Source organism: Calonectris borealis, chromosome 13 (assembly GCF_964195595.1).
Source record: "Calonectris borealis chromosome 13, bCalBor7.hap1.2, whole genome shotgun sequence".
Lineage (NCBI taxonomy): Eukaryota > Metazoa > Chordata > Aves > Procellariiformes > Procellariidae > Calonectris > Calonectris borealis.
This window is the reverse complement of record NC_134324.1, coordinates 22,835,880-22,856,943: the sequence shown is the minus strand read 5'-3', so window position 1 is coordinate 22,856,943 and position 21,064 is coordinate 22,835,880. Positions and strand designations below refer to the sequence as shown.

Genomic DNA, 21,064 nt, shown 5'->3' with positions numbered 1-21,064 from the left:
TCCAGTTAGCTATAAATGCTAATTCATTCTTTGGATTAATGTTAGCAAATGTTAAGGTACAACTGGGGTATTTGGCCACTTTATGGGTGCTTCAATCAATTGCAAGTATCTTACTGTTTCAACTAATATTGATATAGAGGACGTGTCTTGTTAGCAGTTGTAATCAGTCAGCTTCCAGAGAAACTACCGTGATAATTTCTGCTTTCCTCTGTGAATCTTTCAGGAAAAATAATTGTTCTAGTTTTGCTAAAAACATACCTGGGCATTTTCAGAGAATGAGAAAGAGGTCCCAGTTTACTTTTAAGTGCTGTGGTTTGCCCCATCCTTGCATTTGGACCGTCTGAAAGCTGGCAAGGGCTGTAACTTGTGTTCTCCCTGGAGCTGAGGCACACTGTAATAACTGAAAAGAAAACTCAGCTGTGGTGGTAGGTGCTACATACATTAGAGAGAAAATGGTGTAGAGGGGCGTGTTGTCGGTGGCCCCCTGTGACAGATGGAAGGTGCAGACCAACCCTGTTCGGTGCGTTGTGCCCAGCTGGGTGTGTGTGTGCACTGGGTGCTTCGGGACACTGTTCTGGTCCAAACAGTGATGCTGTAAAGAGCAAGCATTAGAAATGCTGGGCAATGGGATTAGGAGCTAACCTTTTACAACAGTAGCAGGACTTTGGACCTGTTTTGGTCAGCGGGGAATATTACCTGTGTTTCATGTCCTACAATAAGTTAAAACCCAATATTTTGGGAAAAGATGTAGAAAAATTCATAAGGGTAACACAAAGGGCTGAAGCATGGTCCGAAGCCGATGGTCCTTGGTGGATTTGGTACAGAGCAAGGCTAGGCCATCTGCAAGCAGCGAGGTACATCTCCCCAGTCACACCAGAAGCCACCAGAAGAAGAGGTAGGGTGGGTAGGAAGTATCTTGAAAGAAAGGCAACTGTGCTTATAAAGAGGCTTGATTTTACAAATACTAGGTTGCAGGAGAGTCGGTGCGTTTGTGTGAGACCTTTGTTAGCAGCGAAGTGATGTAAGACTCGGCTTTTGAAGGAGGACAGTCAGTGGGTCTGATATGTTTTTTTGCAGTTACGTATTCCACCAAAGTGATTCAAATCCATCTACGTGTGAAGAATCCTCTCCCTCCCCAGAAGGTGCTCTGTACCCTCCCGATGACTCCAGCAGCATGGCAATAATAGCAATGCTGTTATGTTTATTCACCTCCTGTCCTCTTCGTAGACCATCTGTAAGCTTCTGTTTATGGAATTGGAAAAGACCTTATATGACCTCTGGAAATACCTGGAAGGGAGTGTTTTGTTAATATTTTTGGGAATGAGGAAAATGACATCCTGTTACTAATTTAATTCACTTTTACATGGATCTTATTATCAGGAAGACTCTTAAGTTTTGCAGGAATTGTTCTTGATGGGTATCTGAGCTTTATTCTAAGAACTTTTAACTTTTATTTTTATAACAGTATGGGCAGATCCTATTATTACGCTGCTGGATGAGCACACACATAAACAGACTGTTTCCTAAACCTCACCATTGCAAACTCATTGCTCTACTCCATGACTATGTCTTTCAAGTCCTGGAGACCTTTCTGAAAAATCCTCGTGTTCCATTTTCCACTTCTTACTCACATGTCTCTTGAGCACAGCCGTACATGGAGATCAATGGTGACTGATAGCTGTAACCTGGCAAAAAATCCAGAAATCAAGTCTCCTGTAGACCACCAAAGGATGCATCTCCTAGTTCAGTTCAGGAGTGCCTGTTGAAGCAGACCTCCCAGTTGTCCACCCTCCCGGTGCTTTGAATGCACTAATTGCTCTTAATGACCCTAAGCAGTCTCACCTGGGGCCTCCACACCATACCCATGGGCCTGGCAGCCCATTTAAGCTCTGCCCTGGGTGCTCAGTCCTTCCTTGAGCAACATGGGAGGAGGGCTGGTCTCCAGCTCAGCTACAGCTGTGCCTTTGCCTGGCTACGAGGCCTGCTGGGCTAGATGCCAACCTGGGGCCTGGTTTCCTGGCTTGACCTTGGAGCTGGCTCACCACCATGGACCTGCCCGATGGTCATGGGGCTTTGTCTGACCTTGATCTGTAACTGACTCACCTGCTTTACCTTGGACCTGCTTCATCACCATGAATGTGCCTAATGATCTGAAGCCTAGCTGACCCTGGTCACCATCTCCAGACCTGGCCTGGTCCCTTGTTTGGGTGCTGTGGCATGGGGCTGATGGGTGAGGCCCCATCCTGCCAACCAGGTTATGTCTTTGGCTGCTGGTTTGCTGTCCCTTAGAAAGCAGCCAGCCCTCACTGCATGTCATGAAGCCAACCCGAAATGTTTTAGCTAGTACTGGGTCCTTGGCACCAGCTAATTTGCTCCCTGTGTGTGCTCCTGCTGGGACTTGGTAATGTGAGAGTAGCCAAAATGCTGTGCAGAAAGCAGGCATCTTCATCATGTGTTGCTCTCAGAAGTGCCTTGGAGGCTACGTGCCACTGGAAGTTGTTGGACTTAAACACCGTGAGCTGTGCTCAAGGTATGAGCCCCATGCAGTGGGAGTTAGGGCACTCCAACATCGGAGCCAGCAAGTCTTAATCTTTCAGTCGAAAAAATGAAGCGGGTGCCGATTGTGGTGAGGAAGTTTAAGGTGTGTTGCACTGTCTTGAAAGTTATATGTATTATTGTATGTTCTGTGATTACTTTGTCTGAGGTTTGACACGTACTAGTAAAATTCTTCTCTGACCCTTTTCTTGCCAGCCGATGTCTCATCCTTCTCAACCATCCCCACAAGCACCACCCTTCAAAGTCCTTGTGGAGAGATGTCGCTCCGAACCCCTCTCCCAGAGCACCCCGATGGGGCTGGACCAGGTGGGAGGGCGCATGCAGCACTTGCTCAGAAGACGCGGTGAGTAGCTTTGCGGCATTTTTCTCCCAGGTTTGTTTTTTGGTCTCGCCCATCCTGCAGAGCAAGACACGGGCAGTATGGGTTGAAAAGTCAGAAAGGTGGCTTGCATCCATCTTGTTACAACCCTGGAGCCAGGTGAGGGAGCTCTGATAGCCACACGCTACGGAGTTTCTTGGTAACTAATACGATCTTTTTGTGTACAGTGTATTTATGAAATAAGGCTATTTTCTGTCTTTAATATCTCTGAATACAGTCCCTATAAAGTCCCTGTAATTTGGTTGCAAGATGGTGAACAGATAGGCGCATAATGTGTAAAAGCTGTTCAGCAACTTCTGTGCGAGTTTTCTCTTGGCTTTCTGTCCTCTTACCAGCCTCTGTGGAGAGTACTTGCCATTTGGAGGTGGCAAGTGGTGATGGATACTGAGATCACAACTCAAGTCTGATGTTTGTTTGGAAACACAGCAAGAAGTGAGTTTTTTTTTCTCCTCTGTCTTTTTTTCTCTCTCCCTGATCAAGAAGAGAATCTCATGAGCCAAAGACCATGATGATCTATCCTCTGCATTTTTCCTGCTCAAAACGATGTTAGAGAAAGCACTACAGAATGTATTTGCTGGAAGGGTCTTGTGTTGGCAGGAAAATAGGCTGATGTTTGATTAGATGACATCATTTTTTGAACCTTTAATTAAAAAGATTGGTAATTAGAGTAAGGAAATTATTTCCTGAAGGGGTACTGCTAACACCAAGAATCCTGTGATTTAGCAATGGGCAAGTAGGGGAGTGCTGGCAGACTGTGCTGGCATTGCTCGGGAGCACACGAGGGATCCAAGCAGTTGATGGATGGTGGCAGCACATCAGGGTTAAGAAGAACTAGGAAGGAGAAGGCAAAGTGGCTGCCTCTTTAATTGATGGCTCTTCTGTCGGGGTGCACACGTTTCTAGCATGTGGGGAGTAACACACGCGTCTCTCAAAATGTGAGCGTTACTGTGTTTGCACGTTGCTCCGAGTGCTACTATGTCGGCACATTGCCTCTGGAGCCTGGTAGCAGCCTCTTGCTATAATCGGCACTTGCACTGCAGCTTGATTTTCTGCGAGTCTAGAAAGTGAAACGCGTGTTGCTAAAAATAACAGCAGGCTGCCTGCGTCAGCATCGCATTTAGGAAATAGGTCTCAGTGCAATCTCTCTCCCAGCAACGCTGGAAGAAAATCAGGATTGCTGCCCACCCAGCCATGCCAGGGCTACAGCAGGGTCCCAGCTCTGCTGCACTCTGTGCTGCTGTCCTGGGCAGAGCAGAGTCACCACTTATTTGATTTGGGGGCAGGGAGTATGTAGTGTGTGTGTGTGTTTTGCCCCTGTAAGGTAAAGGTGACCCGCACCCCAGGAGCGGGGGTGTGGATCTCCATTCTGCCAAAGCCTGGGACCATTTACCCTGTGTTATCTGGTTTCAAACCCCTCGGGACTGACACGGTCTGAAACCTCTGCCTGGGTTAGAGGTGCATCAGGAATAAGAAAATTAGTGTTATGCATCTTTCAGGGAAGAATTCCAGAACTTGGCTGTTTTCTGTGGATGCCTTTCTTCATGAACAGGATGACAAGCCTCCAGGGGATGGGAACACCCCTGGGTGTGTGTATGCATACACAGGCACGTATATGTACGCTGCCCAGACCACATGCACCTGCTGACAGGAGCCCGTGTTGGCAGCTGCCGTGGGAGCACGAGCGGTGCTCAGCTCTGTTTCCTTCCTCCCAGTGGCTGTCACTCCAGGCTAGGAGATGTGAAGAGTCTGACAGAGGAAGGGATTAAAATCTAACCATGCTAAATGTGGGAGGGAAAAACCCCGGTGTCGCACAGAATGGCAGTTTCACCCCAAAAAGAGAGGGGTAGGATGGGGAGCTGAAAATTAGGGTTGATTAGAAAAGCAGAACTTAATTTTGAAAGGTGAGTTGCCAGCCCTCCTCCACCATTTGCCTCTTCTTTACAAGCTGTTTTGTGCTTGGGTATGTACTATTTGTAAGGCCAGGCTAAGATTTGGTGTAAATGGTATAGCTCGCTTAAAGCTAGATCAGAATTGCATCTGTGAGGGATTGGCCTGAAATGCTTGGGGTGAGAAATAGCCCAGTTTCTTTGAAAAACAGCTTTTATGGACTTTCCCATTTTTGTTTCCTGCATAAATTCGAGGAGCTGTTTCTTTTTCAAGGCATTGCATCATATGGACCACAACGACTATAAAACTGGGATTTCTGCAAGTCCAAACTGCAGAGGTGCTGTTAGCAGTTATGACCCAAGGAGTTACTGCACTTTTAATACCGGTGCATGCAGATGAGGCTCTTGTGTTGCCTGGTGCTCCTAGGAGAGCATTCTGGCTTCACACCCAGCTTGTCTGACCCCACCTGCTTACACCACCTCTGAATTTGGCTCTTGGCTCTTAGTTTGTGCCTGCGTTTTTGTAGTATCCGAGCTGCATTATTTTTCTTGTATCCCAAGAGCACTGAATAAAGCACCTAAATATACTCTCTGCTCTCTTTTTCTAAAGAAGAGGTTGAATGAGTCTCTTGCAAACAATTTTGTTTCTTTCATTTAAAAGAACAGCCTCCGCCCCCAGCCTGAGCTAAAGCACAGCATTTATCTTTTGTCATTCCTTTTTTTTTTTCCTGTGGATTTTATCCTGGCAGCTGAGAACGAACAGGCTTCAAAGACTCTGAAGGTGCGCGGGAACTGCAGGAACGGTGGACGTCGATGGAACCTCTTCAAGCCTGGAGCTGAGAAGCTGCAAATCAGTAGGGTAAGGTGGTGTTTGAAATATGCGTCTGCCTGCTTCAGGGGTAGTGTTTACCTGCCGCATGTTTAGCCTCGGAAACTAACAATATGCTTTACTAACAGCCTCCTGAATCTGTGGTTCCTTCAGCTACAGATGGGGATTTTTTTTGTTATTAGGATTATTTTATAGCAGTAAAAGAATAGGTGCATTATCCTTTTTCCTCTGGATTAGTTTCCCTTCAATGTATATCGGAGGCTTTATGGTCTAACGGAGGCATTGGGCCTCCCATTTCTTTGGCTGAGTGTTCCCTGCAAGTGGAGAGAACTGTGACGTTTCAGGTCGCCTATAGATTTCCTCTGTGGTTTTGATGTTGGTTTTTTTTTTTCCTTTTTAAGCATGTGTCCTTTGGGTTTGGTACTGCTACCAGCACTGTCTTGGTGACAAATTCATGTCACTGATTCTTTCCCAAAGTGTTTTGCAAATATAGGCACAATCCACTTTGTTCTTTTTTTTGTGAATGATGCTTCTAGTGGAGAAAGTAAAAGCTGTTGTGGGCCTGGGGATGTCCATGTCTTTCTCTGGGAAAAATTCAGAAAAGATGGCAAAAATTGTACCGTTTGTCTGATATGTTTCCTTGCTTGTGTGTGGGGTTGTTTTTCATCTATGCTGTGCCGTGCGTTTGAAGTCTGGAGACCGTGGTTATTCCATGGTCCTGTTTTGGATTTGTATTATTTGTGAGTCTGGTTTCACTGGTACCCGACATATGAGACTCTGGATTGTTGAAAACCCAATAGATTTGCTAACTGGCAACTAACGTGATGCAATGAGAGTTTTCTAGTGAATAGGGCAGAAGAGGTTTAGCCCTTGTTATTCCTGTAGGGCAGACAAACAAAAGATGTTCTGGGAGCCAGGAATTTCCCTGCTGGAATCAAGAGGGGGAACTGACCTTCTGCGGTTGTGTCTGTGTGGCTGTTCCCCTCCCCTTTACTGTTCTTCCTTACCAGTCCTTTATTGTATTCATTTTCCCTTTGATATCTGATGAACTGCCTTCCTGAAATGTGATTTCCAGGCAGGCCTCTGTGTCTGTTTCTCTATCATAGAAGCAGTAAGTTGCCAGTGAGTGAGACTGACTTCTCCAGCCTGCTTGCGTTGGGTGTTGGCTTCCAGGGAACACGTGCAGGGATGGACCACTGGTATTTCAGGCACTTGTGACTTTCTGGAATGCCATCTTCCATCACTTCTTTTTTCTTTCCTGATTTTTCCTGGACTGAGGTACAAGCCAGAGGATAGATAGACAAGGAGTTCAGCCCTTTCTTTTCTGTCCCTTCCCTTTGGGTCCTACCTTGCTTCCCAGACATAAACTGCTTCTTTCAACTCAGGAAAGCTGTTTTGGTTATAGGTATGCTGAACATCTAAGCTCCTGGAAGATAAAATGATTCCAAATCCAGTAGAGCTGTTTATTCAAGGCCAGAATAAAGGCAGGCAACTTGCAGAGTTGCTGTTATAGCAATGAAGTATTCTCTTGTACAGTATGCAAGCCCCACCTGGGAGTATCATGAGGTGTGTTATTCAAATAAACCATTTCCATGTTCAGCATCTGGTGCAGACCAGTGCATGGATACGTTTGGTCTACCTTAATTAACGAAACACTTTCTCAGTCTCTTAAGAGAAGCCATATGTTTTGCAGTCTTCATAGCTGTCCTTCAGACCCTGCTTGGAAACCAAGGTGCTATTCTGTTTTGACACACTATTGAATGCATGAGAAGCAAGATGGTCTGAGTCCTGAGTCATCTCAATAAAACCATCCTGTTTCTGATTGCAAATAGAGCCTGACATAGAGCACCCTTACAAAGGCAGTGGAAAATTGAAACTTCAGCAAACCAAAAATACTGCTGAAGTTTGGGAGGAGTTAGCTAAGAAACTTTGCTTCTCCAGTAGTGATATCTAGGAATGATGTGGAACTGGAAAAGGCAATGAGCTTCTCATGAGCACAGAGACCTGTATGTGTTGTTCAGCTCAGACACGGGCGTTCCAAAGAGCTGTGCATCACTGGGACAGAGAATTGGTTTTGGGTGCTGATCAAGATGCCCTCGGAGACTTGTTCAGCACTGCCATTAGGCAGCTTGTTGCTCAGCCTGAATTACGGCAGACAGGCAGGTGTGAAACCTGTGCTGGGGTTTATAAATCAGAGGTACTGTGTTAAGTGCTGCAAGAGTAGGATATATAAATGTGGCTCACAATAGCAGTGCTGGAAAATTCATCTGTTGCCTCTGCCCCAAGCTGAGTGAAGATCTACGGGTTTGTAAATCACCTCTTTGCTAGAAAGAAATTTCTTCTTTGGCAAGATTTATAAATTTGAGATAAAATTTGTGGGCTTGGGTATCTCATCAGGTGCATTCATTGACAGTTGACGACCAGTCAGGTGGCAGAGCTAGCACAGAAAGGAGGGAGTGATACTTCCAAACCAGAGGCCAGGCTTCTGCAGAAACTGTGCCTGATTTTCATCTTGAATGGGAATGTGTGAGGTGGAGAGAGAGAGGAAGAGGAGACTGACAAAGCATCGGGCTTGTCTTAGCGGCATTGGTGCCATCTGGGCCCTTGGAGAGATCTGGGTGGTTATGCAAAAAGAGCATTGGTATCACTGCATGTCATGCAAAAATGTGGAGCTGTTGATGAGCAGCTGCCTTGTGAACCCTCAGAGGCTGCTTATTCTTTGCTCTCTGCAATGTGCAGATTTTGGCAAAAAACATTCCCTTCCCCCCCCTTTTTTTTTTTTTTTGGGTAGAGTTGTAGGTGTGATTTAGAAATGGCATCTCTTAACTACCTGCTAACCCAGAAGTCTGGGATGAGAGGCCGATCCTAAGCCCAAGGAGGAATCCCCCTTGTCAAGACCACTGTTTGTCACATCTGGTAACAGTGTGCACCATTTTGCAGCTGGCTGCATCTTAATCCACCAGACAGCAGGGATGGCAAAATGCAGTTGCAGAAGTAAGTGGTGGTAGCAGGAAAGGAGAGAAGGGCAATTGTCTAATCCTGTGCTGCATCTCATCTTCATCCTAGGAGTGCTCACGTGCATGCACAAACCTGTGTTTTTTCTTACTGCTCGTGGCTCTCTTCTCCTATCAGTCATGCCCAAGCTGTCCTAACAAGTGAGCGTCTGCAAGTCTGGGCACAAGCTTTAGTAATTTTCTGTGGAGTAGGTAAGGTTTATTGTTCCCACTTCGTAGGTGGGGATAAGAAAACGGAAGCACCAGAGGGTGGTACATGTAGAGCCATGCGATAGTTTTTTATTTCTCTCCTAATTTCAAGAAACAGGAAAAAAGTAAATAGGGTCAAACTGAGTCAACTTTTAAAAGCTTTCAGTATTTTTTTTTCTTCAGAAGAATACCTCTCAGCCTGGAGAAAACTCTGAATTGAAACAGGTTATGTGCAAAGCATTTCATTTTAGCACTTAGGTCACTTAGAACCTTTGCTTTTATGGGAGCAGTTTGGCACAATCAAGATCAACTTGCATGGGACCTCAAGGTGCCCAAAACTGCAGGTTTTGCTGCAGCAGACAGCTGAAATGCCAAAGAGTAACCTGAAAGGCTGCCCTAGCTCTGTCGGGGCCCTTGGCATCTATCACGCCTCTGTGATTTACCCTCAGGCAGGTCCTGCCAGCTGGGACATGGCTGATCCCTGGGGAGAATGGAGAAGGGGAGAAATGAGTTACTTTCTCCAGCCCCAGAGCAATTCTGGGAGGTGTTTTATGGACGGCAGAAGCGGAGGATGACAGTCCCATCCTGGACTGGCTTCATTCTGACCCAAATCACTGGCCTCTGCTGCTGTTTATGAAGGGACTTGTTTCTTCTAGTTAGCTGTCCAGTCTAAGTCATCTCAGCTCTTTCCATAGACAAGTGCTGTGGGGACGTACTCCAGAAGGAGATTCAGTCCATCCTAAAATTGGAACCATCTCAATGTGTGGAGGCATGTGTGTGTTGGTTCTCTCTCTCTTACCTGTGACTAGAGATTTAATTTTTAGCCTTTAACTTAGCAAAGATGACTGCAAACATTCCTATTTTCTGCTCCTTTTCCCCCTTCCTGTCCTGTGTGCTCTTGTACAAGGGATTAAAGCCCAAATTTATATGCTGGAGGAAGCCACCATCTAATTAGTAGGAATGGAAACTTTGCGTGAGAGTCAGCTTCTTTGACATCCCCTGTAGTAATAATAGGCAGGCCTGCTGTGCAGAGGTGTTGAATATTCACAAAAAAACCACCAACCCAGCCTGTCCTTTCTCCTCGCTAAGTCATGAGCTATTTTGAGAGGCTGGTGGGGGGTTGCCATTGCAATGATGGTGGATGTGCGAACCCACAGCTCCCCAAAGCTGATTCCCTTCTGGCATGTTTATGAGGAATAGGAAATTCAAACAACATCCAGTCTCCAAGAGAACAGAGTGAAGGGAAAGTTGATTTGGGTTCTCTCTTGCCCACACGGTGCTGCAATGAATAGGGGATGCTGCTTGATATTCAGTACCAGCTCTCCTCCTTTCTATTTTTACCTTCTGTCATAATGCTGAGTGAGCATTTTGTTTAGTGGGGTTATTTTTTTTCTATTTGAAATGTGTCCTGCACCATGTTTCTCTTGCCTTGCTACTTAGGGGAGGAAGGGGGTGTGGCAGGGATTGTGGACTGCTGCATTCTGTTACGTGAGCTGTATGTAATCATAGTCATTTTTCAGTCCTTCTGTCCATGTGAATAGGCTGATAGAAAAGCATAGTCCCGTGGCTTTCCTGGTGCTAATTAGTTTAAATATCAATGCGCTGGTTATGAGAGGTTTATATGTACATACGGAGGGCTGCCAGGAAAATACATCCTCTTTTAATCTCTCTTCCCTCATTTTAAACATTCAGTACTTCTGCTGGCAGGGTATGTCTGAGCTGTATATTTTGGGGGGGGGAGAGGGGGGGGATCGTTTTATATCTTGATAAACCTATTACAATGCTCTACTTAGCAGTGCTCTGAAATCTTTATATAGTTTTTTCCATTGCTTTCCTCCGTGAAGCCACTCTTAGGCATTTATAAATGTTTTTTGCAAGTTCTGAAAAACTCTGTCTGTGCAGTATTGTTTTTAAAAAAAAAAAAATTGGCTTGCTCATTCAAGGAGGAAACAGCAATTCAGTCCAGGCTGACAGACCCTGATGCCCCTGTCTCACAGCCTCATAACTCTCTAATGCTGTTATATGGTCCCCATCTGTCTGTGTGAAGAGTGCTCAGCAAGAATCTCTGAATTAGTGGGGTTTGCAGCAGTGGGCAGCCTTTTAAGCACCTGAGGTCTGATGTGTCTAATCCAATTTAGTTTATGAACTGGTCAGAGCGCAGATAACATTGAATGAATATGTATAGTCTCCGGTGAACTCTAGGTCATCCCTAAACCCATTTGCATCCATTTTGCATGGATGGATCGTGCTTTGAACTTGCTCCCCAGTGACTCTGATGAATATTAGTGCAAAATACACTTTAGGATTCCTAGTACCAGAAGTGAGCAGTACTTACAAACTTACCATGCTCTGATTATTTTGTCTTGCTTAGAAATAACATTTGAGTGCTGTGTTTCTGTATAGAGCAGTGCTGTGGGGACATAAGCCTTAATTACGTTGGTGTTACACCAACAGTGCCATAGCCAGGTGTTTCTCCACCACATCTGAGGACAGACAGGGCTTCAGTGAGCGTGAATCCTTACAGGGAGGAGAAGCTTGAAATGACAAAATGGTGAACTTTGAGTTGTGGGTTTCTCTTCTGGATAGCACAAGAGAGAGATTTGAAGTTCCAGACTTAAAAGATGTTTAGAGGTTACGTGTAAGCCTATATCAAGAAGAATCTCAGCTTCCAGTTCGTGATGGTCTTTATAGTGCAATTGGACCTTGGGATGTTCTCTGTGCAACTGCAGGTGGTAGGTACTGCATCCTACATAGTATTAAATGCGTGTATAACAGTGACTGTACATAATCAACTCTTCTATGGTTCAAATTAAGCTCTCTATCCTCATCTTAAATTTCAGCGTGGAATGGATTCTTTTCCCTATTGCTCAGTAGTTCCACCTTGATTACTCTGCTTCAACTCGATTACTCAGCTCTGTCACTGTGTTTCACTCTGGGATATGGTTTATACAAAAGAAGCTTTAATGTAAACTCAATTTGTGTTGTATTGCTAAAACCTTAATGACATTTTGCTTGGCAGCAGTATATACTCTGTGTGGTTTGCCCTTCCCCAGTGCGCTATGTTCTCAATAAACTAAAGTCCACGGTAGGTGTAGCATGAAAAATCTCTGAGTAAATATTGGAACAAATGCTTTTGTAGTGCTTCCTAAGCTCTGGCTGCATTTGTGATTCAAGGCCACTGCAGTGTCACCAGTATTTAGCTCAAAAGGAACTAAATTTGGGAGGGAAAGGTGAAAGCACAGGTCATAGCTTCAAAATTTCTTCTGTAGCTGCTGAGATGTGATTCTGAGATTTGTCTTCCATATAAAAATCCTACTGAAGCCACTGGTCACTGGCTAGGTGAATACATCCAGAAACTCATCAAGGAATGAAGGGGAAGCGGTTACCATGCGTGTGGCTCCCTGTACCCTCAGCGATGAAGTCCGAAGTGCTTCACTGCATCATCAGACTGACACGGCCACGGGCAATTCCCCTTCGGCTCCTGCGACGGAGAGCTGCAGTGTGGAGTGGGAGGGCTGTCCTTCTACTTCTGTGGTGGTGTGAGCTCTGTGCAATACCATGCTGTGTCCAAAGCTGTTGATTTGTTTCCGTTGATGCCCTGGAAGGAAGATCTGACACTATCCTCTCTTCTCCTTTTCCTCGTCTCTTCTAATCTGATGATACTTGTGTAATGTAGAGGGGATACATTTATAAAAAAACAAATACAATGCACCTAGCCACAGTGCTGTGATGCTTTGACTGGCATGTGAAAACCTGGGGCTTGCAGGGAAGGTGTAGTTGCTTTGGCTGGATTTTGCTGTAGTTTTGAAATCAAGAAGCTGACGTATGGTTTGAGTAACAAGCTGCCACTACCTAGTACCACAGGTAGGTCTAATTTTGTCCCTGGTTTTGTCCTACAGAATTATAGTGATTTTCATACCTGAATTAAACTTGGGACATTAACCTAACAGTGTGCTTGTACTTGGAGAATGAGGAGTATAAAATTAACAGGATGAGAAGCTGCAAAGGGAACTTAGGTATTATATTAGTGAAATCGCATGGCCTGCAATGAGCTCCTCGATGAATCAGGGAAAACTTCATCTCTTAATGGACTGCACAGAATATAGAGAATAATTCCCCTAATAAATCTCTTTCAGTTTCTAATATCTAGGGAAATATATTATCCTGTTGTCCAGAAACCTTGAGAGATCAGTCTTACCTGAACAAGAATACAAATTTCATGTTAGCTCTGTCTGGTGTGATAGGGTCAGCAGTTGCACTCCTGTGCAGCTGGAAAAAAGGTGGAGTAATAGCTGGTTGCAGTACTGCTCTTACCAGTATTAAACACTGTTTGCCATCACAATACCAAGACAGACTGCATCAGCAGGATGCATTGCAGCATCCTTTGAAGAGTGGGCGAGGCTGCAGAGCCTGAACCACCATGAGCCAGGATCAGAGAAACCACCCCCGTGTCAGGGACGCAGCACAAAGCCTGTCGCCCTTGGGACCACCTTCAGAGGGGTCTTTGGCCACTGGCCTTGAACCACTCTTGCCCTCAGCAGTGGATTTAACTTATGCTGAAGGTGGAGAGCTGCTGGGGCACTGGTTGCTTCCCAGGTCAAGACGTATTTTCCTGCAAATCTACATGCTAACAAAGTGTGATGTCTTTTGCAGTTCTGCTTGTCTGCTGTTGCTTTGTGTGGTGGTGTCAAATGTAGGGTTTCTCCCCAGTGATGCTATATATGCTTTAGTAAGTGAGAGAAAGGAAAGCAAAATAATTGCTGCAAGCCAGAAAAGGCCTCATGTCAAGCACACCTGGAGTGGGATGCCCAAGAAGCAGATTCCTCCAAGAGAGATGAGTCAGTACTGAATGATTCCCCTTTACACTCCTCCTCATGCAAGAACTTGCATATCTAAAAGCAGAAATAAGTCCACCACTGCCCTTTGTACGATGGGTGCTCCTCAGCTCTCTATCTCTTGACATGCTTCCAAATTTTTAGGTGAGTTCAGCCTTGCCTGGAGAAACAAGCAGGTCCTACTGCAGCCAGGCAGTGATTTGTGACAGTCTTTTAAAGGGGACTTGCTATGCTGTAGGGGTACTTGGTGTCTCTGAGATATTTAAATGTGGAAGCGGATAGGTCAAATCAGTGTCAGCATAATGCTGGGGAAGGGACTGAGCTGAACAGCGAGCGGCATGTTGCCAAGCAGTGACAGGGCTGCCTTGCTGCAGTTGTGTTTCGGGCACTTAAATGGGCTGCAGTCAGGTGATACCCTCTAGAAAGCAGGAAAACAAAGAGAAAAAGGTAAATTAAAGCTTTTCAAGGCTTCACCATAGCAGTGATGCACTCAGGTGTCTTGGCAATGACTGCGTTCCTGGAATTGCACAGGGCGATGCTGACAGAAGCTGTCTTGTGGGATTGCCTGTGTCTTGTGAGTGTCGACTCCCAGATGTTCAGCTGGGACTCAGCTGCTGGCTTGAGCACCTCTGGGAGATTTCCACTGTCTTTGCAGTACGACAGACCTGGGCTCTGCACTGTGAGGCTTTCAGCTCCACAGCGACTCATGAAATGGTTAAGAAGCTAATGCAGTCTTTTGCAAATGGGTGTGTTATTTTGTCTCCATCAGGGCTGCTGAACAGTGTACTGTCAGGTGTTTTCTCTGTAATTGCACTGTGTGGTGCTTGCTGAAATATAACACAGCAGAATTGGCCAGCTGTGAGCCGTGAGTGAAGCTCCCAGGATGTGGTGTTTCAGTGAAGGGTAAGAAAGATGTTTCTAGACTCTCTTCCCCTCTCTGGCAGCTCAGTGATTTGTGCAGGTGAGAAATTTCTTCCTAGAGATGAGGAGGGAGAGCTATTCCCCATCACAGTTTCTGTCCCTTCTCTTTACTGCGGCCAGGATTTGTAAGGGATTGAGCTGCTCATGGTCTTGTGTTATTCATTTATCTGTGTGACTGCTCTGGAGCCAATGAGTATGTAAAGTGAAAAGCCTCAAGCCCTTTTAATGTTGGGTGCAGAGGTGGATAAGGGTGATGGCTGAGGGAGGAAGATAGTGAAGGGAGATGTCTCAAGCATAAACTGAGCAATAATCCTGCCCAAATGTGAAGTTCTTGCTCACGCAGCACCGTCCTGGGAGGCAAAGCTTTGGCTGGGAATGAAGAAAGAACCTGAAGCACCGGTACTTTCAAAACAAGGATGTGCTAAAACAAAACCGGTCAATTCTCTTGGCCCAGTTAGCTGCGCAGATTAGGAAAATGTTCAGTCCCATCTCTACGGCATTTTGCAGTGACAAAGTTGTTATAGAAATGGATTTTGTCCCGTCTTTTGCTAGTAGTTGGGGACTGGATGAGAAGAACCAATGGTTGGATCTTTTTGTACAAATGATTTATTTCCCTACATTCTTTATTAGGGCCATCTCTTTCTCTTCTAAGCTATCTCACTTTTATTTTTAACACTGGACAAATATCAAATATTCCTCAAGAGAGATCTGTGATTGCAGCTCAGTTTTGACAGTTGAGAATCGTCCAACTGACATATTCGCTTCATCTGAAATGCTGCTATTTTGAGCCCTGCTGTTGTTTTTAAACATCAGTGATCAGTTTGCATTTCCTATGGATGATATTTTGGGTTGACATGAGTTGTTACAAATCAGGTCTGCAGTGGATCTGGCTGTAGTGTTTAAAACTCCACTGTGTAAAATGCCTGTCTTCTGGTGTGAGTTTTGTTTTGTCTTTTCTGTTTTGATACTCTTTCACCCAAAACAGAGCAGAACTAAATCCCTGCATCCCAGCTGGTCATCACTAAATAATTTGGTTTACATCTTGCTGAAGCATTTTATCAGTGCTTCTGCAGAAAGACTTTTTTCCTCCTTTTCAATTTTGGCTTTAAGGTAAAGGCAAACCGAATTTTACAGGCACTTCTTTAGGAATTGGGCATTTTCCAGCTATTATTTTGCAAACTATTAGAGCGGCAGATCGTGAGGTGGGAACCCAGTTATGCAAACAAAGCCACGTCACTCTTGGCCAAAAATAGCTTCAGTACATGTGCATTAAGGTGGAAACGAAGGCCTTTGGTGTACATACAGCAAACAGCAATGGGAGGGAGGTGAGAGGGGAAGCTGCAGCTTTTTGTTTAGAGCCTCTCAAGAGATATTTAGAGAAAGTGTGTTTTCCAGAGACGAGCAGGGTATTGCTGCTTATAATTTCAGTGGGATAGGAGTTACTGCCTTTCTTATACAAAAAGGGGACTAAGGTTTTGAGAGATGGCACTCTGTTCCCAGGGGTGTTAATAATTCTTAACATCCAGGTCCCACACAGAGCATGAAGCTGGAGAATGGTTTAAAAATGTTTTCTTTCCTTTTCTTCCTCTACTCAGTCCATCTCTAGCACAGTGAAAGCCTGTTTGTTTTTGCAGTCTCGAGTGATTCTTGGACAGCGCATTGGTTCCTTACTGTGGGAGATGGTTTCACATCTCATTGTAGAGATGTTTCCTTTGCTACCTTGGCTTCATCTGTTTTCATTTCAGCTTCATCCAGCACTGCAGTGCCCTAAATAATTTTGAGATCACCCTACTACCTATTTGCTGTGTGCTTATGACATGCTGCCTGTTAAGTTTGCTGGATATTTGCAGCAGGGATGTGGTCCAGCTTCCTTTAATATGCTGTGTGTTACCCTCTACTAGGCTTAAAATAAACTTTTTTCTTTCTTCTGTAATATTGCTACACTGAGCTCCCTTTGCAGTGATGTGTTTAATTGCAGTTTGTTATCTAGCTGTTAGGAGATCGTATAGTGTTTCTGGGCCAAGATACAGTTTTGGGTATATAGAGGAGATAAAGCAGGAACCCAGGTATGGAAAATGCAGCTTGTAGGTGTGCTAATGTAGTTTCCATTGGATTAAAGCCTCCTTTTTATGAAGACTTGCAATTTCTTATCTCACAATACTTTTCTGGGATGAGTCGAAAGGGGCCTATAAAGCTGAACAAAGGCTTGACGTCTTCTGTAATGGGCAAAGCGATTCCCAGGGACTGTTCATTACCTATTCCTCACAGACGTTTTTTTGTCTCAATTAGAAATCTTATTCAAATTATCTCTATATTCCTCTAGAATTGCGAGTGCCTATCAGAATATCTTACTTAATGTGTTCAAATAGGAGTTATCTATTTCTGCTCCTCCTCTTTCCAAAGGTACGTATAAAGTTTTTCTCCTGCAAAAATTTCCAAACACAGATTTTTATTGTTTATGTCCCCTCCCAGTTTTGTTATGTGTATTTGTCTGTTTCAAGCATTAGGATGCTTTGCCATTTCCAAACTTGAGTGTTTTCCAAACAGGATTCCTGTGCCTGTTGCTGTTTAGGTTGTGCTGGTTGCGTATTGCTGTATTCTGAAATAGCTGACCTCAGCTGAACATCAGTATGCACAGCTACACAGAAAGAGGAGATTAGTGCTGATTTATTGGCCTGTCAATTAAATAAGAGTACTAGGATTCTCACTGCATGGCTGAGAGGTTAAGTATTTTGGTGACAGCAAAAGATCAGCTTCCTTAAATGTAACTGCTCGTTTCTATACATTTATGTTTAATTAAAATATTCCTACATCCTGCACTCTTCCACATTAATTCTGAGATTTATTTTGAACCATTGCCAGGGGAATACATTGTTATGGCATCCTCTTTCCACATCTATTAGCAGGAAGAGGATAATTGAGGAAATCTCACACAGACTTAATTGGGGACTGAGGGCAGGAGCAGGGAGGGGGAGAAACACAACACAGAAGTAGGTCAGAAGTTTGGTGGTGGATAACTCTTGCTTGACACTGAGCAACTGAGCTGAGCGGTGCTGTTGTAGGCAGCCGTGGGTCTGCTGCGATTTTGGGATTAACCAGGTAATTGGTGGTGGTGCGAAACGAATTGCCTCCCTTATGGCTTATATAATGTGCCTCATATAGGCCGGTGCAGGTCCAGTCACCTCCGTGGCACGGAGCGTGGTGCAGCCCCCTCTGCGGGAGTCGCGAGGGCGGGCGGTGATCCCTTGTGGCTTTGTACAGAATGGGTAAGGAGATGGGGATGGCTGAGCGCAGTTCAGCCTGGTTTAGGGGCAGGCTTTGTGCAGTTGTAAGCTCTAGTCAGAAAGGCAGATGTCGTGCTCCACTTTGCGGCCGCCTGTGGCATGTTGGGAGCAGCGTCCTTGCAAGGATGAGCCCTGGGCCTGCAGGGAATGTGTACTCCCTTTGCGCGCTGTCAGCCCCTCCACTTGTGCCGTAGAGCCACGGCTGTTGTGCCGGCAGCAACGCCTCTGCAGCCTCTGAGGAAGGGTCAGGATCTTCTTCCAATTATTATTTCATTGTTTGCTTTTCGCCTGATGTGGCTGCAACACGTGGCACTGTTCTGCAAATGTGCATTAGGCATTCTTTTGCTGATGACACTTCTGCTGTCTGGTTAAATCCACATGCCTTTTATGCTAAACTCTGGATGCACAACACAGATGCGTAAGCACACCACGTTCAAAAACCTTGTAAAGCTGCAATCTTTTGGTCAGGGATCTAAAAACGATCCGGACCTCTGAAGCAGATTCCTGCCCGCTGTGGGACGCTGACACACCAGCATTACTGTCCACATACACCAAGCACTGACTTGGGATGCATGGATATGACACCTCGTAGCCAGCAGCACATGGGGTTACGTGGGTGTCGAGGGTACCTCCTGCGGGGACAGCATCAGGCTGGGGACAAGCAAAACGTGGTGTGAGGATGTGGCAGGCAAAAGCAGTAGAGAGAAAAATCACAGTGCTCATGACTGCCAGTCTCTTTAGTAGCTCATTTGCGGTCTTTAACAACCATGTGCTGCCAGGGTGGTGTGGGCAGGAGGGGGTTAGCTCTTCCATACAGCCATGAGATAAACAGAGATAATCATAGTAAATTGTCCTGTTCTTTAATATCATCTTCCTGACTCAGTGTGGGATACTGGAAAACTCATAGCTTTGCTGTGCTTTAGCACCCCCGTCCCTAGAAGGGGTAGCGTAGTGCTGGCCTCCGTGCCAGCAGTATTGTGAGACTACCACATCCCCTTTTTTTGGGTGCAAGAGACGCTGGGTATCAAAATGTTTAATTTGGTTTTATGCTGCTGGGATTGCAATGCTCGATGCAGTTGTGTCCCTTGGGATTTTTTTGCAACTTGGGGAAAGTACAGCACCGTTGCGTTGGGGGAAGGCCAGTGGTGTTGGTGTGCAGCACGAACTCTGGATTTCCTGGCTGGCATCGCTGTGTCCAGGAATGCTCAGGGTTAATGAACAGAAAGAGACTGCCGCAGGATGGCCTGTGGAGTTGCCCAGCGCCTGGGAGGAGAGGATGAACACCGTCTGCCAGACGGCAGCGGGCTGCCCAGGGTGGTGCAATGGTGACCAGGAGCAGAACTGGGTGCACTTTGCTTATTGTCCCCAAAACTGGAGCTGGGCAAAGTCCACGGCTGGTGCCTTTCGCAGGTCTAGCCCGCTGCCGTGAGCCCGTGGTTTAGCTCCAAGGTGGGAGCAGAACAGCTTGAGCGAGAGATGCCTGTGCTGTGTTTGTTGAATATAGCTCGTGGCCCTCGGTCGGGACTGAGTGTGTTGTTCTGAGCTTGTGCAAACAGTAAGAAGCAGTGTTTGCCCCGAAGAGCCCACAAGGCAAACACAGACAGACACTTTCTAATAGAAAAAACTAAAGAAGAGAAGGGCTTTAATTACAAATCTTGCTGTTGAATATTTTTACTGGGTTTCCTGAAAGCCTCTTCCACCAGCATTGCCAACCTAAAGCATCAACAAATACGGTTCTGGCTTAGAAACTGATGTAATTAAGAAATACAAACACACAGAAAAGGGTGGGGGTTATTTGCCTCTGTTTTTTGAGCCTTGAGGGAGTCTCTTCTCAAGCTTTTTCATCTAGTCACATAGATCAGAAACTTTTTCAGCTTGTATTTAAAAAAAAAAAAGAAAGAAAAATTATTCTCATGGTAGCAGCAGGTCACAGATTGTTTCTCGGGCCGTAATATGGGGCAAACCACTGCCTGCCACTCGGGGATTTCGCTGCCATACCTTACTGCCAAGGGTTTCTTTCCTCATTACTGCTTTCTAGGATTCTCCCCTCTGTTGAAGCATTACACTGTGGGTGCTGCTGTGGTGGTTAACCTGTGTATTTTCTGGGGTGAGTCTTTCTTTCCAGCTACCCGTTGGAAAGCCCACTGGGGCTGCAGATGTGTCAGCTTGTACTGGAACAGAATGTACAAAAAATACAGTCGTCAAGGACATGGCTTTGTGTACCACAGTGGCTGATGTCAGAGGATGGAAAAGGTCTTGTTTTCTCCGGAAATCTTTATTCTTAATGTGCATTCGAGAGAGAGAGGCAAAAAAGTGCGTTCTGCTAAACCTAAGTTAAGAAGCTTGTTCAATTTTTAAACAGTTACATAAAGCCATCAAAGTCTGACAGGAGAGAGATGCAAGTTTGTGCAAAAGAGAAAGGGAAAAAGAAGCTGAAATGGAGTGTTAAAGTTAATTCCCCCAGGCTTACACCTAAAACAGCCTTAACTCATAGATGAACCCATTCCTGCTCTCTTTTTTTTTTTTTTTCCTTTCTCATTTTTTCCCCTTTCTTGACAAAGGTCTTCACGTTGCTGAACTCCTGGCTAAGTGTGAATGCTTCTTATGCCAACACTCTGCTGCTTTTACCAAACCAGCTCTGGGTCCAAATAAGCATTTCTGTGCCACCCTTCGGGAAACAAATTTGTGGACATAAGCAATGGGAATTGCTTGTCTGAAACACAGGCAGGGATCCTGGACTCCTGCATGTTTTTTCTCCTCAACAGCAAGGTCTATGTGAGATTCCCTGTTTGCTGCTGCAAACGTTAATATTTGGGGTACTGAACAGTACCAAGACTCAAGCCTTGGTGGGGAGCAAGTGCTGCTTTGGCCCATGGCTTAAAGTCAGCTAAGCCTCCCCAGAAAAGTCTGCCAGTTCCTGATGGTGTTTTTTTTCTCAGTGAAAGAAGAAATTGGAAGCTTAGCATAGTGAGCTTGATGCAAGGCTGCCAAGGATCACAGCTAACTGCTGGTGAGGAGTGGATGCAGGAGAAATTTGGGGCACATTCATGGGAGTCACATTGTCCCTTCCAAAAGGAAGTAGTAGGGATAGTCTGCAGGGATAGCATTAGGGTCACACTGTGCTATACAAGTCTTGCAATCAAAAATATACCTATCTGCGAAAGAGCGCAA

At 45.3% G+C, this 21,064-nt stretch overlaps 1 protein-coding gene across 1 annotated transcript in view; it reads left to right on the top strand.

The window, feature by feature from the left end:
• ARHGEF9 (Cdc42 guanine nucleotide exchange factor 9) overlaps window positions 1-21,064 on the top strand; it is a 192,878-nt gene that overhangs the window by 6,352 nt on the left and 165,462 nt on the right. Inside the window, exons 2-3 of the mRNA XM_075162513.1 lie at window positions 2,752-2,899; window positions 5,571-5,680. Coding sequence (XP_075018614.1) covers window positions 2,752-2,899; window positions 5,571-5,680 — 258 coding nt within the window. The remainder of the gene's footprint in view (window positions 1-2,751; window positions 2,900-5,570; window positions 5,681-21,064) is intronic.